Here is a 17,283-nt window from a genome sequence, read left to right as displayed (position 1 = left end):
TTTCTCAGAAGAAGAACCCAAGGTGCAGAGAGATTAAATAAGCTGCCTGAGGTCATACATCCTGTAAGTGGCAGAGCTAGGATCAAATCTGGGTTGCGCCATAGTCCAGTGTGTAGTAACTTCACTATTTTAACATTTGCTGGTAGCAGCAACCTGCCTTTCTGGGCCCATACAAGAATCCAGTGGTTCTCAAACTTGGGTGGGTGTCAGAATCACCAGGAGATCTTATTAAAATTTTCTGATTCAGGTCTGGTCTGGCACATGCATTTCTACATTTCCCAGGTGACGTTGGTATTGCTGGCCAGGACCTTGCTCTGGGTACCACTGAGATGTTGTAGTTTATTCTCTTTTTTTTAGAATATGGGCTCCATGAAGGTCAGGAGTTTTTTGTATTGTCCAGTGTGGCACCCTCGGCACCTGCTGTAGTGCTGGGCATATCACAAGCCCTTGATACATATTTATTGAATGAAGAAAGGAAATGGAATTGGAAGGGGATCCATTTCTTCCAGATTCTGTTATCTGACCTTAACTTTGGAAATCCTCTAGCGCCATCCTGGCAGTTGAAAGCCCCTGAGCAGTCCTCACTGCCACAGGATACAGAGGTGAAGGAACCAGGACACTGAATCTTGAAAAAGGCGGTGTGTTCCTGGTGGAACTGCACGATTGACAGGGTTTTTTACTGTGCGAATTGTTGGAGCCACTTCTGGTAATATATGGATTGCATAAAAATGCTTTCCAAGGTGCACAGAAACATCTGAGGGCTTTAATTAAGCCCTCCACCGCCGGGAATGAAACTTTTATGTAAGTGGACTTTGGATTTTCTTTTTCTTTTTTCTTTCTGAGCACTGCTGGCAAGGAAGAAAGAAGTACCAAGCGAGGATTCCAACTGAGTTCTTTGACACGGAACCTTTCTTTTCCTTTTTTTTTTTTTTAATGGAAGTGGTATACAGAGCAGAGCCAGTTTGGGGATATGAGCATTTATATTTACAGAATTGGACTTGGTATTTGTACTACATGGTATGCCTCCCTTTCTATGGGTTGTGATAAGACTTCCTATGGGATGTGCAGGTGCCATTGGCTTGTTTTTCTCTTTCCATTCCAGACTCCCAGTGAAGGAAGGTGGTGCTACTTCAAGATAGTAAGTCTTCATTTTATGTACTCATCACAGAAAAGTTTTTTAAATGCAGTCCAGGCTCCAATCCAGAGAGGGACCCTGGGGTTTACATTTTTAACAAGTGATTCTGTTAGCAAGCAGCCATGGATCTCACTTGGAGAATCACTGTCCTGAGTTCTAATCCCAGCCCTTTTGTGCTAGATGGATGGCCCCATAGATTCTCTCTCAAACTTCCCAGCACCTTGGTTCCCTCATCTATGAAACAAGTATAATGTGTGTCTGGCTTTCTTAGAAGGATACAGCAAGATCACTCTATGAAAACAGTAACAAAAAAATTTTATCTTTTCAATCTGCTAGATATATGTATGTAGAACTAAGATATATGCAAAACTAAAGTCTTTCTTTAAGACAAAGAGCATCTATAACAATGAATCCTCAGTGGCTGAAAAATTTACGGTAGAACAATAACAGTAGTTCTAAGGTTTATGTTTATGTTCTCAATTAGTCATGAATATTTATTTATTAAGGACATTAAGACAAGACTTCGTAGTTCAACTAGAAGGGCTAGGAATGTGTATTCATCCACCCATTCGTCTGTCCAACTGTCCATCTTTTCATTCCATGCAAAATGCTAGCCTGCACCACAGGCATTGACTGACCGATAGAGGGCATGAAGGCCAGCTCCCTTGCCACAGCAGGGTCCACAGACCCCTCCCCACCATGCACCAGGCCAAGGCTTTACCCTGTTCCACTCCCTCCCTTCCAGGTGTGTTTCCTGAAATGCATACCTTTATCAATCAGCTACTTTCTCAAAAGATCTGAAGCACTGCTTCTAGGAAACCTGACCCGAGACATCCATTGTCATTCTGGCTTGGATGTTTGGCCAAGATCACTGGTACCATGTGATGCTAACTCTAACAGGCACCTCTCCACCATAACCTTGCCTGACAGCTCAGTGGCATTTGTCACTGTTGACATGTGACCTTTTAAAATGTCATTCCTCAGCATGTCTTCTGCGACCACCCTCTTTCCTGACCTCCAGACCGCTACATACAACTGATCCACTTGGCATTTCCAGGACATTCCGCAAGTGCCCCAACACAGCAAGTCTATGTATGACCTACATTACTAAATGTCTAATTTGATATAACCAAACTCCTCATATCACTCTTGATAAGAAATCTGCCCTCCCACTTCCTTACCCCACATCACCTAACCCTCCCTGCACAAGCCCAGGCTTCCCAGCAAGTCTCGCAAAACTGTGTGTGAGCTGGTTCCAGCCAGCTGTCTTCAGCATCACTTCTTTTCTGCTGCTCCACTTCTCTGCTCTCATTCTCCCCCAGCCCTAGTCTTTGCTGTGTCTCCAATGTGTCATGCTGGGATGCTTCGACTCACCTACCTAGTGAAGTCCCAACAGCCCTTACGACTCTAACACTGAAGCACCACCCCTGCCACACTGACTAAGCACACAATGCTACTTAAGCAAGTATCGTGCTTTGATACCATGCACACTGTATGGTAACATGAGTGGCTATTTTGACTCAGCTTTGTCAACACATCCAAGCAAAAATGACTACATCACATCACAAATAGCATTTTGTCAATTTCAACATCAGCAAAATGCTTCAAGGTCATATGTGAGGCAAAGTGGCAGATCCTGCTATCTATTTACTAAAATGTATTCCTCTTCTTCGGGAAACAGCCAGTCTACATTTCCCAGCCTCCTTAGCCATTAGGTATGGTGAAGCAAGGAAGCTCTAGCTAGTGCAAAGTGAGAACTAATGTGTTCCACTTCCAGGCTAGGCCCCAACTTCCCATGAGCACCCTTCCATGCTCTTTTCTCTTCCAGCTGACTGATATAGTGACACTCAGAATTACTTGGGAAAGGTGATGAGTTGCTGTCAGCCTGGGTCTCTGAATGACAGCATGGAGCAGAGCCCCTGTTGACAGTAACATTCTCCTTTGTCCCATGAGCAATATTCTTCTATTGTGCCTGAGTCATAATATTTTGGGGGTCATATTTGTTGTAGTTGTGAGCATTGCCCTAACATAAGCAGGCACTGTGACCCAGCCATTCTAACATAAAAGACATGTTGAAACAACCTAAAAAAACTTTCAGCTGAAAATTACCAAGTAATGTGCAGAACAGCTGTTTGCATTCATTCCTGAAGTATACCCTCCCTGTCAGTTTTCCTCACCCCTAGAGTGAGAATACTACCCATGCTGGCATGAGCACATGTACATCAGTCACTTAACTAGTGAACAACTGTAGCTGACTGCCCAGCTAGAAAATTCAGCATTCTGTAGAGTATGTATATACTCAGGTAACCACAATTTTTAAGTCTAGGTGATTTAATTTATGACATATAGATTACTTCTTTGTATCCAGCAAGGAAAAGTCATTGATTGATAGCCCACCTAAAGATCAAATTGTCCAAAACATGGTTTACATATATTTCCCATTAGACTGTGCTTATTCATCTTTGAGCTGCAAGAGTTAGCTTAGTATCTGACATATAGCAGGTGCTCAGTAAATGTTTCTCAGTATTATATAGGGAGAAATTCAAAGAACTGCAAAGCTCCACTGTTTCACTATTCCTTGTGATGGTCATAAGTACTTCTACTAGTAGTTCCCCCCTTAAAAATGAAAACACTTTTTATTCTGGACAGTCATAATTGTATACTATCCACCAGACAATAAAACCTTTATAGCCAAGGCACATTCAGCCTGAAGATGAAGTGATATATTAACTTCTTGATCAAATGCCAGAACTTACAGATGAATATGAAACAGACATCGGTAATTACAGCTTGTACTGTAGTTGTTGGTTTCTAAAGCTTTAAGCTCAACGGACAAGTAATAACTGGACAGACACACCCTTCAGAAATTAGAGGTGGAAAAAGATTACCTCATTCCGTACCTGTCACCCAGAAGGCCCCCTGCAGCAATTCAGCAAGAGGCAGCCCATGGGCCCAGGAGGAGGTGTGGGCTGGAGCTGCTAGGATGGTGGGAGCAGGCACCGGGGGAACATGGTAGAGAGCTACTTGGGAGCCAAGACTTTCCTTGGCCACTACCATTCCTTTCCCTTTCATTCCTTTGATTTCCGTGTTTAAGAAACCTGCTTTGGATATAAAATGACTTATATGTAAATTCAGTTTCTTTAAAATGTCATCTCGCTTGGAAAATTTGTATGCTTTTTCTACTTGAATCTAAAAACGAGTTACTATTACTAATAAAAAGATAATTATTCCTCAGCTAATTCTTGATTTTTACAAGCACATCAAAAAACACAGCCTGCTGCATGGCATTTAATAAACTGTCCCCCCAGACGCCTGTAGTTATATTCTAGGGATTAAGATCATGAGAGCCCGTGTGGCAGGAAGCTCCTATGACAGAACTGCTGCATGTGAAGGAATTCCAGCAACGCGAACACTTAGCTCCTGGATATACACACAAGTGAGTAGAAGGAGATACTGCTGAAGACCCAACACACTTCATCTTAACACTAGAGCAAAACAGTTTGACTTTAAGTTCCTCTTGGCAATCTTTGTCGGTCACATGCTGCTGTATCCTTTACTGAAGGCGAGAATCCCTTCCCAGGAAGTCTCTGTGCTGATTACAGCTACAACACTTAGAAATTGTATGTGGGTTTTTTTGTTTGTTTGCTTTTTGTTTTTTTTAAGGTGAGAAGTGTGGAGGAAGGATAAAATAATAATTACTAAAGAATGCAGTTCTGTTCATTTTATCAAAACTAGAGTGTCTCAACCTCAAATAAAAATGGACTTTACTGTCTCAGTATGCTACAAAGGTAAAAAACAAATACATATTGATAGAATACCTCTTGACAGCTCATTAAATTTGAAAATATAGAAAGATGTTCCAATTACCTCATAATAAAAATTACTTGAAGTGCATTGCCATGGGTTTATAATGCCTCAGACTTTTCAAAGTACTTTCAGATCCACTGCCATGTTAGAGAAGGCACTGATGCCACAAATACCAATCTACGTTTGGTTTTGGAAAAAGATTTCCATGTACATATTTTGTCCAAATATTACTATTTGTTTCATGAAAGTCAGAGCTAAGACTTTTAGTAGAGTGTAAATTTTAAGCCAATGAATAAACAGTTGGCTTGGAAAAATATTAAATTGACATGCAAAGCATTTGTTGCTCTGCCAGATACTAAAAATAAAAGCAACTTCTGCCAAAATGGAAAACTTGAATTCAGTTAGTTCTGAATTTGACTACTACATTTCACTAACTTTCTAAAATGGTATCTGACATATAACATTAGCTTGTTTCTCCAAATTTTATCTCTCAAAAAAATAATGCACAATTCACATTTTATTTAAACATCAACTTCGCATGTTTTTTTAATAGTAAGATATACATTTCTTAAAAAGTAATATATTTATCTAACAAATAAAGATTTGAACAGTTTGCAAATTATACCTTCATATTTTGGAAATTAAATTCAAACTTGTCTTTAATTAAAGTTATTAATAAGCCAAGCAAACAAAATATTTAAAATATAATATTTTAGACAAAAAACATAAAGAAAATAAGTAGATTTTAAATGTGAAGTTCTAAGCTGTTACTTAAAGTTCGGGATAACATTTTATTCTTGTCCCTGGCCTATCCCTCCCTTATCTGTCAGCCTAAAAAAATAAGTGTGTTTAAAATATGGAGTTTGAGATTTATGATCAGTTGCAGAAACCTGTTTAAGTAACTGATTTACAGTCTTGGCTGAAGTATTTAACTCTGTCATCAGAACTAATTATAGCAAACCTAAGATTATATATTCAAACTCTCCTTTTGGTGAAAGAAATAGAATGTTCTGCTGAAAATCAGAAATGTCCTGAGGGCTCCCAAACAAGAATGCACTGCCAACTTCACTTCTCAGAACCAGTGCTATAAAGCTCAAAATTACTATTCTTTAGTAAGTTGTTTTAGCCTGAAGTACTTACATAGTAAATCATAGTTACATTAATGCCATACCAATGGCCTGAAACATATTAATCTCAGTTAACAATAACTGACGTTTACATTACTAATCTAACTCAGGCATTCTGATGGTAGTAAATGCACATGTTGAAGCTTTAGGAACTAAAGTTATTAGTGATCCAAAAAGAAATCTTATTTTGCTGTAACTAGAACGGAGAGGGCAAATGACTACATCCTTTGGGCAACATGCATACTCTAGGAATAATGTTCCCATTTTATTGCTTTAAGGAGGAAAATGTCTAATTCCCACTGAAGCAGATCAAATAAAATTGATCTCAAATGATGTGCCAGCAGGACCGACCCAAGACAACCTGCTCCTTCCTCTCCCCTAAATCCTTCCCTCCCACCCCCTTTCCTCTGCTTTACCATCATGTTTTAGAGCTTTCCACAACCCATGTTCCCAAAAGAGTGAGGACTTAGGAAATGTGGCTTTCTGTACACCAAATGAGTCCCCTGCTACACTGGATTCTGCCACACTGCCTTTCACTCAGTTAAAATGCTCCCTTCTACATAAGAACCCTGAGTAGGTGAAGAGGGGGCAATCGCTGGCACTGGAGCGGGCTGAAGAAGGGATTCAGTGGCTGGACAGGCTCCTGATTCAGACTCTACAGAAGGCCACTCTGGCAAGGCCTCACTATAAACAGTGCAATGAGCTTGCAGGGGCCACTAAATACTTTAAGGAGTAAACACAGGGGGAAAAAACAAAAACAAAAAACAAAGCAGAGGCCAAAAGGAAATGCCCATCATGGGACCTCATGCACAAGAGTATCTACACCACCTACCTGCTCAAAAATAACATTTTTAATGTTTCAGACAAAAACACTGGGTTGTATAGTGGATATTTTCCCCATAATGGATTTTTAAAGGAAAGGTTCCTATACTGTAAGTTTGTATTTACCTACCAGCAGTTTGAAATGGATATTGTAGGTAATCTGTACGGGACAGTATCTATAAAATGGAATAATGTTCCCAATTTATTAAATCATAAAATATAAGATCTTCCAATATTTGGTCTGGATATCTTTTCATAATGTATTAATATAATACACAATCTCCTAAAACTTTGCTTTCTCTATGCTGGCTTTTCTCAACTAACTGGAAGCAAGAAATGATTTTTGGATGCTTAAATAGCTACTAAGTATTCACTTACTCCAGAATATAGAAAGAAAACATTAAAAGTACCACCATAAAATAATACAATTTTGTTACTATTTTAAGTCTAAAAATAACAGTAGTATAATTATAATCATGACTAATTTTATATGTTCCTGAATTTACATTACCAACCCAGTCTCTATCAGACAACTAGAACAGCCCTGATGAAGGCTGAAAGATGAGCCGATGAAAGCCACGGGAAGCAGTTCTTCACCTCTGCTGGGCACAAACAAAGAAGTCCCACAACCTCTGACTCTGGTCTTCCTACCAGATTGTCAGATGACTTTTCCAAGGCCCTTGCTGTTAAAACCACGAAGGGCACATCACAGGAAAACTTCTTCCCATGGTACCAATCTTCTCTTTATCCTCATTAATTTATTCAATCTTTTGAGGAGCAATAGGAAAGAGGAGTAAAAAACAAACCAACTTTTAGAAGATTAAAAGTTTTATTATCTTGAGTCATACCTGTCTGTATAATACAATTAGACCATTTTCTCTTCTAAGAACCATCTCATAATTTAAAGAATAACATGGCTGAGAAAGAAAGATATTTAGAAAGACATTTCTAGGCAAAGCTGAATTTAAATAATCCTTCAAATACTACTTTCTGACCCTTTCTTTATTGTAATATTTTATTACAAATATTATTGTAATATTTTAGCTGAAGGTATACAAAAATTAATCAATTGCTTTTACTATGTAATTCTGAAATATGAACTCTACTGCCTCCAATAAAAATCAATAAGTACTTTGATAACATTAAGGTCATTAAAATCACTTGCCAAGACAGAATCAATTGAAACATTTTTACACATATAAATTCACTGTAAACAATGATCAATCTTAAAAACACAATTCCAATAAAAATGCAGTTTCACCAGGTACAGTTAAGAAGTACGGAGCTCACTGGCTATACTATAACAAACATGAAAAGCAAAATTGATTTTACACTATAGGTCTATACAAATAAACAAACCTCTATCCTTTTTTGTATTAATTCTTACATACCTAACAGAATGCTTCATTTTGTTCAGTTCAATAAGTTAAACTCTTTAGAGAAAGACTGAAAAGAGTTGATGGTCAATCCCCAAATTTTAAGCTAATTTTTTCTAGTTCTATCAACTTCCTAACATACATAACAGAGCAGGCAAGTCTTTTCAGTAAATTAAGCACATGAATCCACAAATGTCTTGCAGAACTCTGGCAAGCTACATATATCCCATGTTACTTTTGGTTTCCCATCTCTTCTTTGCTTCAAATCTGAAATGAAAAATATAAAAATCTCAATTTATTCCTAAAAAAAAATACTTTGCCAAAGTAAAATGTTCACTAAGAGACCAAAATAAAACAAAAAATTTTTCGCATACTTCAGTGATTACAAAATAAATGTCATACAAGATGAAGCCTCCATATTTATAACCTGATAAGCACCCAACAAAGAAAAAATGAGTAACAATTACACACAACTGGATTCATAAAATATAGTCACAGGATTTTGGCAATTGTTACAAAGTCAGTAAAACTACTACTGAAAATGTTAAAGTAAGCTTACCCCCAAGCAAGTTTCTTCTTTTTTCGAGCAGCCTGTGAATTTTCAGCCTCCTTTTTGGCTTTTACAAAGTTGTGGCAGGCAATTGCTTTGGCAATTTTTACACCAAGCTAAGAATTACAAAGGGGAGGGAGGGAGTGAAAATAAATATTCCAGCTAATACAATAATTACATGATACAAATAACTGAGAACTTGTGGGTAAGAAAGCCATGTCTAGAAATTAGAAATTCTATGCTCAGGCCCCCTTGAACAAAATATAGTAAAAACACAGATATGGCCCATATTTCCCATCACTCCCGGCAGACCTTTTGCCCTAGTTATACTAGTCTCCTGGACGGAAATCCTTCCCAAACTGAAGCCCCTCGAGGGTCCACAAATGTAGTAATGAGGATCTTCAAGCTATTCAGCATTGCAGTAGGCTGAACAGGAATTTACCCCGATAAGGCTGCAGAGACTGACAGAGACATCAAGTTTCTTTGCTCTGGGCTAGAATTACAGCAACTCAGTATGGTCACACCAGTTATCTCACACTGATCAGAAGCTCTGATTGGCAGTCATGATGTGATTAATAAAACATGGGAAAGCTAATTACTACTTCATAAATGCACTTTGTATGATGAGCAACACTTTTGATTCACTGAGAGAAAAAATATAAGGGGTGCCAAGAGGTGAAAGGGATCACAGTGCCTACATGAACCCTTACACCCATCTGCCAGTCCTACAAAGTTCATTCAGAATGAAATTCCCCCATCTAGAAGTCTTCTAACTCAACCTAAAACAGTCCTCATTTCTGTATTTCTCCAGCCCTGTAGCTTCTATGCCACAGCCTTATAGTGATTCACTCTGCTCTACACAGTTCTCTGGCTACAAAGCTGTTTCCAAGCAAGTATCTCCAGGACAGGAATGGTGATATTTTCTAGTTTTTATTTTTTTAAATGCTGCCCAAGTGGATGGCTCAAGAGTATCCATTAAGAACCCAGGTTAAACAACAAAGCTAAAATTTCTTTCTGGTGTTTCTTGCCTTTTCCATTCCTGTACTTAACCTGATGCATATTAGTAGATAGGCAGACTTGTGGAAGACAAGAAATGACCTAGAAGTCACTCTAAAGTCAACATATTAAAGCCTAAGTTTTAGGTACCTGTTTGCCAATAGTAAGGCATGGCAGGAGGTAAAGAGCACATGTGTAAGGAGAGAAGACAATTTAGGAAAGCGAGGTCTGGCATACTTGACATGTCTTTCAGCTTATCTTAAAGAATAATTTCCTTTTGGGTGAATGAGACAAGTACAACTCAAGCACTGGCTGAAGTTTATAAATGAAAGCAAAAATAGATTTCATTTTTCAGTCCAGGAAATAATATATATAAGAATATAAGTAAATGAAAGGAAGCTGTCAATCAAACCAAGGTGCTGAATTGGTCAACATTAACAGGAAAGCCTTTGAAGAAAGAATGATTAATTGTAAAGCAGACCAACCTCAGCGTCTCCTCAAAACCCAAACCAGTATTACACCACTACTGTCATCTTTTTCATAATAATAACATTCATTCAACGAATTTTACGAAGGTACACATGCATAATTTTGCTAGATACCATTCTAGGAGCTGGAGATAAAGCACTGATCACAACACGGATTGTTTATAAATTAGGCTGGGGAGAAGGAGTATGTCAGTTACATCTGATTGCTTCAATACTGGCTTTGTTCTTTTAGTTCTCTTTTCATTTCCATTCTTTATCACAGAAGAGTTCACCTAAATCAACCAAAAAGCTAAGAATCAAAGGGCTGTAGCATCCTCATCCCAGGAGAAAGTAAAACACTTAAGGATGCTGTAGCATAATTTATCATTAAGATGGAATTCTCATCCATGGAAAAAGTGCCCATACATGTATAAAAAATCAAGTTAGTACCTGTCAACTAGTTAGGCAAGTCAACACTGCAGTATCAATACATCCCCAGATCTCACTGGCTTTTATTTCTTGTTTCACTTAAAATCCCTGTGGAGGGGAAGGGCTCTCCTCCATCTTGTAGTGGCAGCATTTCAACATGTGGCTTTCAAGTTCATTATGGAAAAACAAGAGCTGGAGGACCTCACATTGCTCTTTGATACTTTGGTTAAGAAATGGCACACATCATTTCTACTCACAGCCCACTAGTCAGAACCACTCACATGGCTCCACCTAAACACAAGGAGGCTGGGAAACTGGAGGTACAATGAGATACTAGGAGAGTAGTAAGTGTACACAACGAACTGTCCTCTACCATAAAACACTGCTGGCTATTTGTGTTTAAGAAGCACATATAGAGCTCTCCACATTCAAGTGAATTTAGTCTCTTTCCTGTCCACCATCCCCAAAAGGTAAAACATAAAACTACATTTTTTCACTAACTCCATTCTCGTGTATTACATATCAAATGCAAATATACTTTTGCCAAACCCACCCACCAAAAAAAGGCCCACTCAGCTAACTTATCTTATATTTAATACACCTCGAGTAAGAAACAAAAATGATCTGAACCATATTTGCCTTGTACCATTAACCATATAAGAAAATTATTTTTAATAAGACATAGCTTACATTTTTAAGTCATTCGTTGAAATTTCCCAATATGGGTGTTCTAGATTTAGTACAGCCAAACCAAAGAGCATCTCCATGTGTCCAGACATGCAATTGTTTGTCTTCGATGGGCTCGATGGGCTCTTTACCTCAACATGGTCATGTACTCTAAAAATGTAAAGCTTTAATGCTCCAGCAGTGCTAAGGCCAAATCTGCACAACCAGCATCACAGTAAAGATTTAGAGCATATGTTCCTTAACACAATATAAACTTATCAAAAATCATTTATTAGAATACATTCAGCAACCATTCACATAAGAGGACTCCATCATTTTGCAAACTAAATAGACATAATAAATGATTAGGTGCATAGGCAACAATTTTTCTAACTGTATTTTAACTTGGGTTAGATTACATGAAATGTTCTTCAACTGATAAACATTGGACAAACCTGGCCTATGTATTTTTTACAGAAAAACTCTTTTAGCTTATAATGATGATGAAAGTTATAGCCTTTCTTATGATTAAAATGAATGCATCTGATTAAAATGAATGTGTCTGATTTATTTCTGTAGAGGAAAAAAAGAATGAAATATCTGATAATATAAAAGGATAATAAGACTTTCTATGGAAGAAATGATTGAGAAGAAATGCAGTTTCCCAATCAAGATGACTAACCCGAGTTCTAGAACATAAAAGATTATCGTGCTGTTTTTCAGTATTACAAGTAAAATAGACTTACAAGAATCCCCCCTTCGCTTTTATAAAAAGAAAAATGCATCTTGGTGCCCAATGTAAACAACACAAAAGCTTGGTCAGTGGTTTTATATTATAAAACCTGTCTTGGGTCATCAGATAACTATAGCAACACAATATGGAAAGAAAATTTTTTTAACGAATAAAAATATACACAAAATTTCTTGTATGTGTAGTCAAAGTATCAGCATTTTCCATATAGAACATCCAATATTTTGCTGCATTTTAATTAAGGTGTCTAAACATTATCACAAAGAACTGCAAATTGGTCGGAGCATGCAGTAAGGAAAATTAAGCTCTAAAGGCTTTTTATCACCATATTTCAGGAACCAAGGGTGTAAAATGTTCTAATTTGGGATATATTAAAAGCCATAAAAGGTCTTTCAAAAAGATTAATGGTACTTTGCTTGGATTTAAGATAAGGGCTTTAGCTGGTTGGAAAAGCAGGGCCCTGGCTGGACCCTTGAGGCATTCATCTTTACAGCCACTTGGAAGATTTGTAAAAGCGTCTGCATAACCTCAAGCAAATGCACGGTGACATTTTTTTAATTCCTTTCAATTTTACAGGTTTAGCGTGTGTAAATCATATTGGGTTGTAAAATAGATATAATGGCACATCCTTGTAACACAGTACAGATTTTTAAAAGACAAACTTCAAAATAAAGTTAGTTTTTCTTCAAAATCTTGTCATTATAAAGTTTGCTGATAATCATTTGAAGCATCTGACTCAAACAGCTTAATCTAGCATAACTGTAAATTTCTCATCCATTTCATAAAATATTTTACTCATCTGAAAATTACTAGCTTGTAACTGATTTATAAAGTTTTCCTCCCTTTTGAACACTTTCAAGGCACTTATTTAAGAATACCAATTATCATACTTTAACTTTTTATGGAATAATAGGTCTCTATGAAAAATATTTATGCCATTCTCTTTTGTTCTTTAATTAAATGAAAACAGATGTTTTCTGAAGTAAAGCGGAACCATTACTGGAGTACTTAAAGTGTTAAGGTCTTTAATTTTTATATCAGTTTGGTCGACAATTCCTGATTGTCTTTACTCAAGCTCAACATTAATGTCAAGCAAGTTACCTAGGAGACGAAAGAGATCAAAGAGACAAAAACCCCTCCAATGTCTGATTAATCAAGCCTGCAAACAGCTTATTTCTTTTAGCCTGCATGCAAGTATGAAAATGAGATTCTGGGAGCCGAACATTGTGCAGATTTGTTCTTTCTTATCAGAACAAAGCCAGCGGCAGCTTATTTCATGGATCATTGGCACTGTCATCAGTGCTACACAGAACGGGTGACAGCTCCTCATTTTGAGGCTTGAACAAAATTAGCAAAAAGTCGGCACAAATTAGCCTCTCATCTTTTTAGTAATATGACATTATTCATTTACTTTTTATCCAATTTTTAATTTTTTCCTTGTCAGCTATCCCTTTCTAGTGTCTCTTGCATGGCATCATAAAATGCCTTCCAAAAAACAAGCAAAGAAATAGCCAAAGTTGAAATAACATGCAAAGTTCAAGAAGCAAATAAGAAAAAAGCACTTCTAAATGCGAATAATCCTGTGTTCTTTTTTATAACTTTCAAAACTTTGCACTAATATTGTTTTTTTAAAAAAAGCTCAGAATGTAATGCAGTTAAGGAGTTTTATGAAATTGGTGGTACATTTCAACAGACTGTAATGTGGCTAATGTGTTTCACTCAAACCACAATTTCATACGGTATGTACTAAACAAATTGAGGACATCTACATTTGGATTGTACCTTTCTCTCCATGGTCACACCTGAGATGCCAAAGCCCTGATAGCAAATAAGCTATGCCACATTCAGTCATTTAACTCTGACTTTAAATCAGGTCATTTTCTCTGTTATAGGAAATAACCTAATTTCACTGTTATCTTAAAATGTGCACACACAACTTTGCCTGTTTGTATACTACATATATTTATATGTCTGTACAATTGTATGCACAGCTATTATTTATTGTTATGCCTACAACTTCATATAATTTTATTTCAATGCATCACCCCAAAATTCTGTTTTTAAAACACACAAATATATTTTACCATATGGGTGTACACATACATATGATATAATTCATTTACTCAACTTTGATTTCATGGTGAAATAGTTTGCATAACACCTGTTTTAATGATGACTATTAAGGCTTCAAATTATATGTAGATTACAGTATTCCAAAGGAGGGAGAATAGATGCTATATTGTTGAAATTACTCCTGGATATAGACATTTATATTCAAGCAACTTCTTCCATTCATAAGGGGAAAAAAGCATTAAAAAATTAACCATAAGCTGTTAGATGCTTTACACAGTCCCCATAAGAAAGACAGTTTTTTTTAAAGAACTGTAGTACTGTTTTCAGCAATTTCTTTATCTCTGTTCTTCTAAGTAAGAAAGCCTATTAACAAGCTTTGAACTTAAAATCACATTTACAATAATGTGCCATCAACAGTTTTATAAGCTAATTAGAAAAAGATTAATTAATGACTGGCTGCTAATAAAATGGCAATCATGAAGAAAGAAACCAAGGGTGCTAAGCTTCAACTACCACCAATTAAGAGCTAATTACAAACAAATTATATATGTGTTTTGCTGTGGGCTTTAATTTACTAAAATGGTTTTAATTAAAAGAGAAAACATGCTGATTAATTGAACTGCAGAAAAAATCTACAGTATAAACTGTGCTTTGTCTGTCTCTTTAATTAGACTTGTAACATCTGAAATCTTTTTTTAAGGTTAGTTAAAAGCACAGATAAATATAATTAAAAGAGAGCACAAGGAATGTCATTTGAGGTGATCACCCAATCATACCCCAAAGGTTATAAGAAAACATCCGCAGCGCAATGAGATCTGAGTAAGCACACCTAAAACCCTGAGAGAAGGAAAAAAAAAGCCATCACTAAGTACTAATCTTATTTTTCTAATGTTAAAATGTTCCAACGTCATGGCAATATGCAATTTTTTGAGAATGAACACATTTTTAATCTAGATTCAAAGGAATTCATCCAATCCTCCCTTACTGGGACACACATAGCTTATTTCCCATACATTGTGATAATTGTTCATCTATATGTAATAACTGAATTACTTATAAGAACTTAGGAGAACAAAGCTTCAAAGAATTAAAATAGCCATTTAAAAGTCATCCAGACCATGTGCATAATACAAAATTATACACGGGGGATCTTTCAAATTAAAAAGCACTGAGAGATGACCAAAGTTAATGAAAGACAGTCAGTTCAAGACAACCCTTAACTAATACACATGCCCCTCCCGCAGGCAGAGAGAGCTCCCACCTTCCCGAGGTGGCTGAGAGTTGCTGACCAGAGAAAGCTTACTGAGTAAGAGGCTTTTTCCCTCCCCACTCTCCTATATTCGTTCCCATTGCTAATTAGTAAAAATATACCAAAAAGAAAATGGTCCTAAACTCTACAGTCTAACTGAAAAGGGAAAATAAATAAACAAACAATAAATGAAAAAAGGATTGAAGGCAAAGTAGTAAAATTTGAGAGACATAAAATATATTCTGCAGACACTGCATGACTTTGTATACAATAATCATATAAAAAAATTTTACTTTTAGAGCAAAACCTGTAGTTAGATTGGATTGTATTTGCCATACACCCCTGGTACTAGCAACAATATAATCACCTTTTCATAAAATAAAATATTGAAATGGAGATATTAAATTTAAACCCTTAATATGTATAATAAATAAATAATACTTAATGCATTTTTCACTATGTTTACTCAATCTTCAGTGGCTAGAAATCACAATAATTAAGACAACAGAAAGGGTCTACAGGGTCATAGGTTCCAGGGATAAATTTTTATAATAGTTAATTGGAATAAACTGTTCAGCTTTATATCTGAGCAAACTGGTTTTTCTTGGAAACATGTTGTCGAGATACTTCTACACAAAGAAAGTATTTACAAAAGGGTAGAAAATAATTTTTTTCTCTGTATTATAGAATAAAGGATTTAGAATCAAAAGATCTGCTCCACTATGTCTTTCAACTAAGCTTTTTAAATGCAAGCATAACAGCACTGACTAGAAGCAACTTTAAACTTAAGTTTGACAGCATCTCTAGTTCAAAAACTTAAACAAATTTTTTATTTTGAACTCTAGATATGATAATAATCCAGGTACTTTGATCAAAATTGTATGATTTAAGGAAGATTTGTTTTGAGGGGGGAGGAACTCAAGCTCCTATCCCATCAAGACAACAGCATTTATATCTACATAAAACTAATAACTGAAATGAAAAGGGTGAATTGTAGTCAAATCCTCTCAGGAAAACCAAAACCTAACAATAAACTGACAGGAAAATTTCTGAGTGCTAGAGGAAACGCTACAACATCCAGAGCACTGCTGAGAAAGGACTACATTTTAGATGTTAGCATAAAATGCTGAACCTGTCTCCTCAAATGTACATATACAGTCTCTTTAATGAGAATGCCTTGAGATTTTCTAGCAAGTTGCTCAAAAAATAGAGCTTCACCTACAAATTAATAGTCTGTTTAAATTTAGAGAGCATTTAATTCACTTAGCTATAAAAGAATATAGCAGTCTATTTAAATTTTATTTATTATTATTATTTTTTTTTAAAGCAGGATTTATTCAGAGAACAGAGAAGCTCCCACAGTGGGAGGGGACCCGAAGGGGTTGCCCCAAATTTTATTTTATTTTTTAAAAAAAAGGCCATTCCTACATTCTTTATTAACAAAATGTTACTACTTCAACATTATTCACTTTATCTACATTTTGCAATACAAAAATTTAAGCAGTTACTTTGTAATAATATTAAAATTAAATTCCTGGTTTAATTCATCCTGCCAGTATATTGATTTGTAACTATAAAGATGATACTATTAAAAATATATATATATATATATAATTTCTACCTGTGATAACTTGATTGGATTCTAAATAAATATTAAGTTCCATAGCACTAAAGGCTAAAGTCATTACCTTACATCCTCATTTTTAAGTTAAAGAAAATGAGTCTTAAAATACGAAACATTGTATATCATTACTCTAAATCGAAGGGTTTTGGACTTAGCAAAGATGGCAGTGGATTATAACAAAAAGATCTCAGATGTAAATATTAATTCCTTA

General features: G+C 36.1%; 1 protein-coding gene across 4 annotated transcripts in view; it reads right to left on the bottom strand.

The window, feature by feature from the left end:
* Window positions 1-7,701: 7,701 nt before the first annotated feature.
* Window positions 7,702-17,283, bottom strand: part of FAM204A (family with sequence similarity 204 member A) — a 31,735-nt gene continuing 22,153 nt past the window's right edge. For 3 of the 4 annotated variants that reach the window (XM_008056349.1, XM_021711511.1, XM_008056350.2), the window contains exons 7-8: window positions 8,827-8,933; window positions 7,702-8,534 (exon numbers count right to left, since the gene is read on the bottom strand). In XM_008056349.1, coding sequence (XP_008054540.1) covers window positions 8,483-8,534; window positions 8,827-8,933 — 159 coding nt within the window. In that variant the 3' untranslated portion in view covers window positions 7,702-8,482. Of the gene's footprint in view, window positions 8,535-8,820; window positions 8,934-17,283 lie in introns of those variants that run through there. The other variant, XM_008056351.1, reaches the window with a different exon arrangement.

The sequence above is a fragment of the Carlito syrichta genome, unplaced genomic scaffold, assembly GCF_000164805.1.
Source record: "Carlito syrichta isolate Samal-C Ts95f unplaced genomic scaffold, Tarsius_syrichta-2.0.1 Scaffold302328, whole genome shotgun sequence".
NCBI classification, from domain to species: domain Eukaryota; kingdom Metazoa; phylum Chordata; class Mammalia; order Primates; family Tarsiidae; genus Carlito; species Carlito syrichta.
Note: the sequence above shows the minus strand (reverse complement) of the source record. Positions and strands in the feature narration are given on the sequence as shown.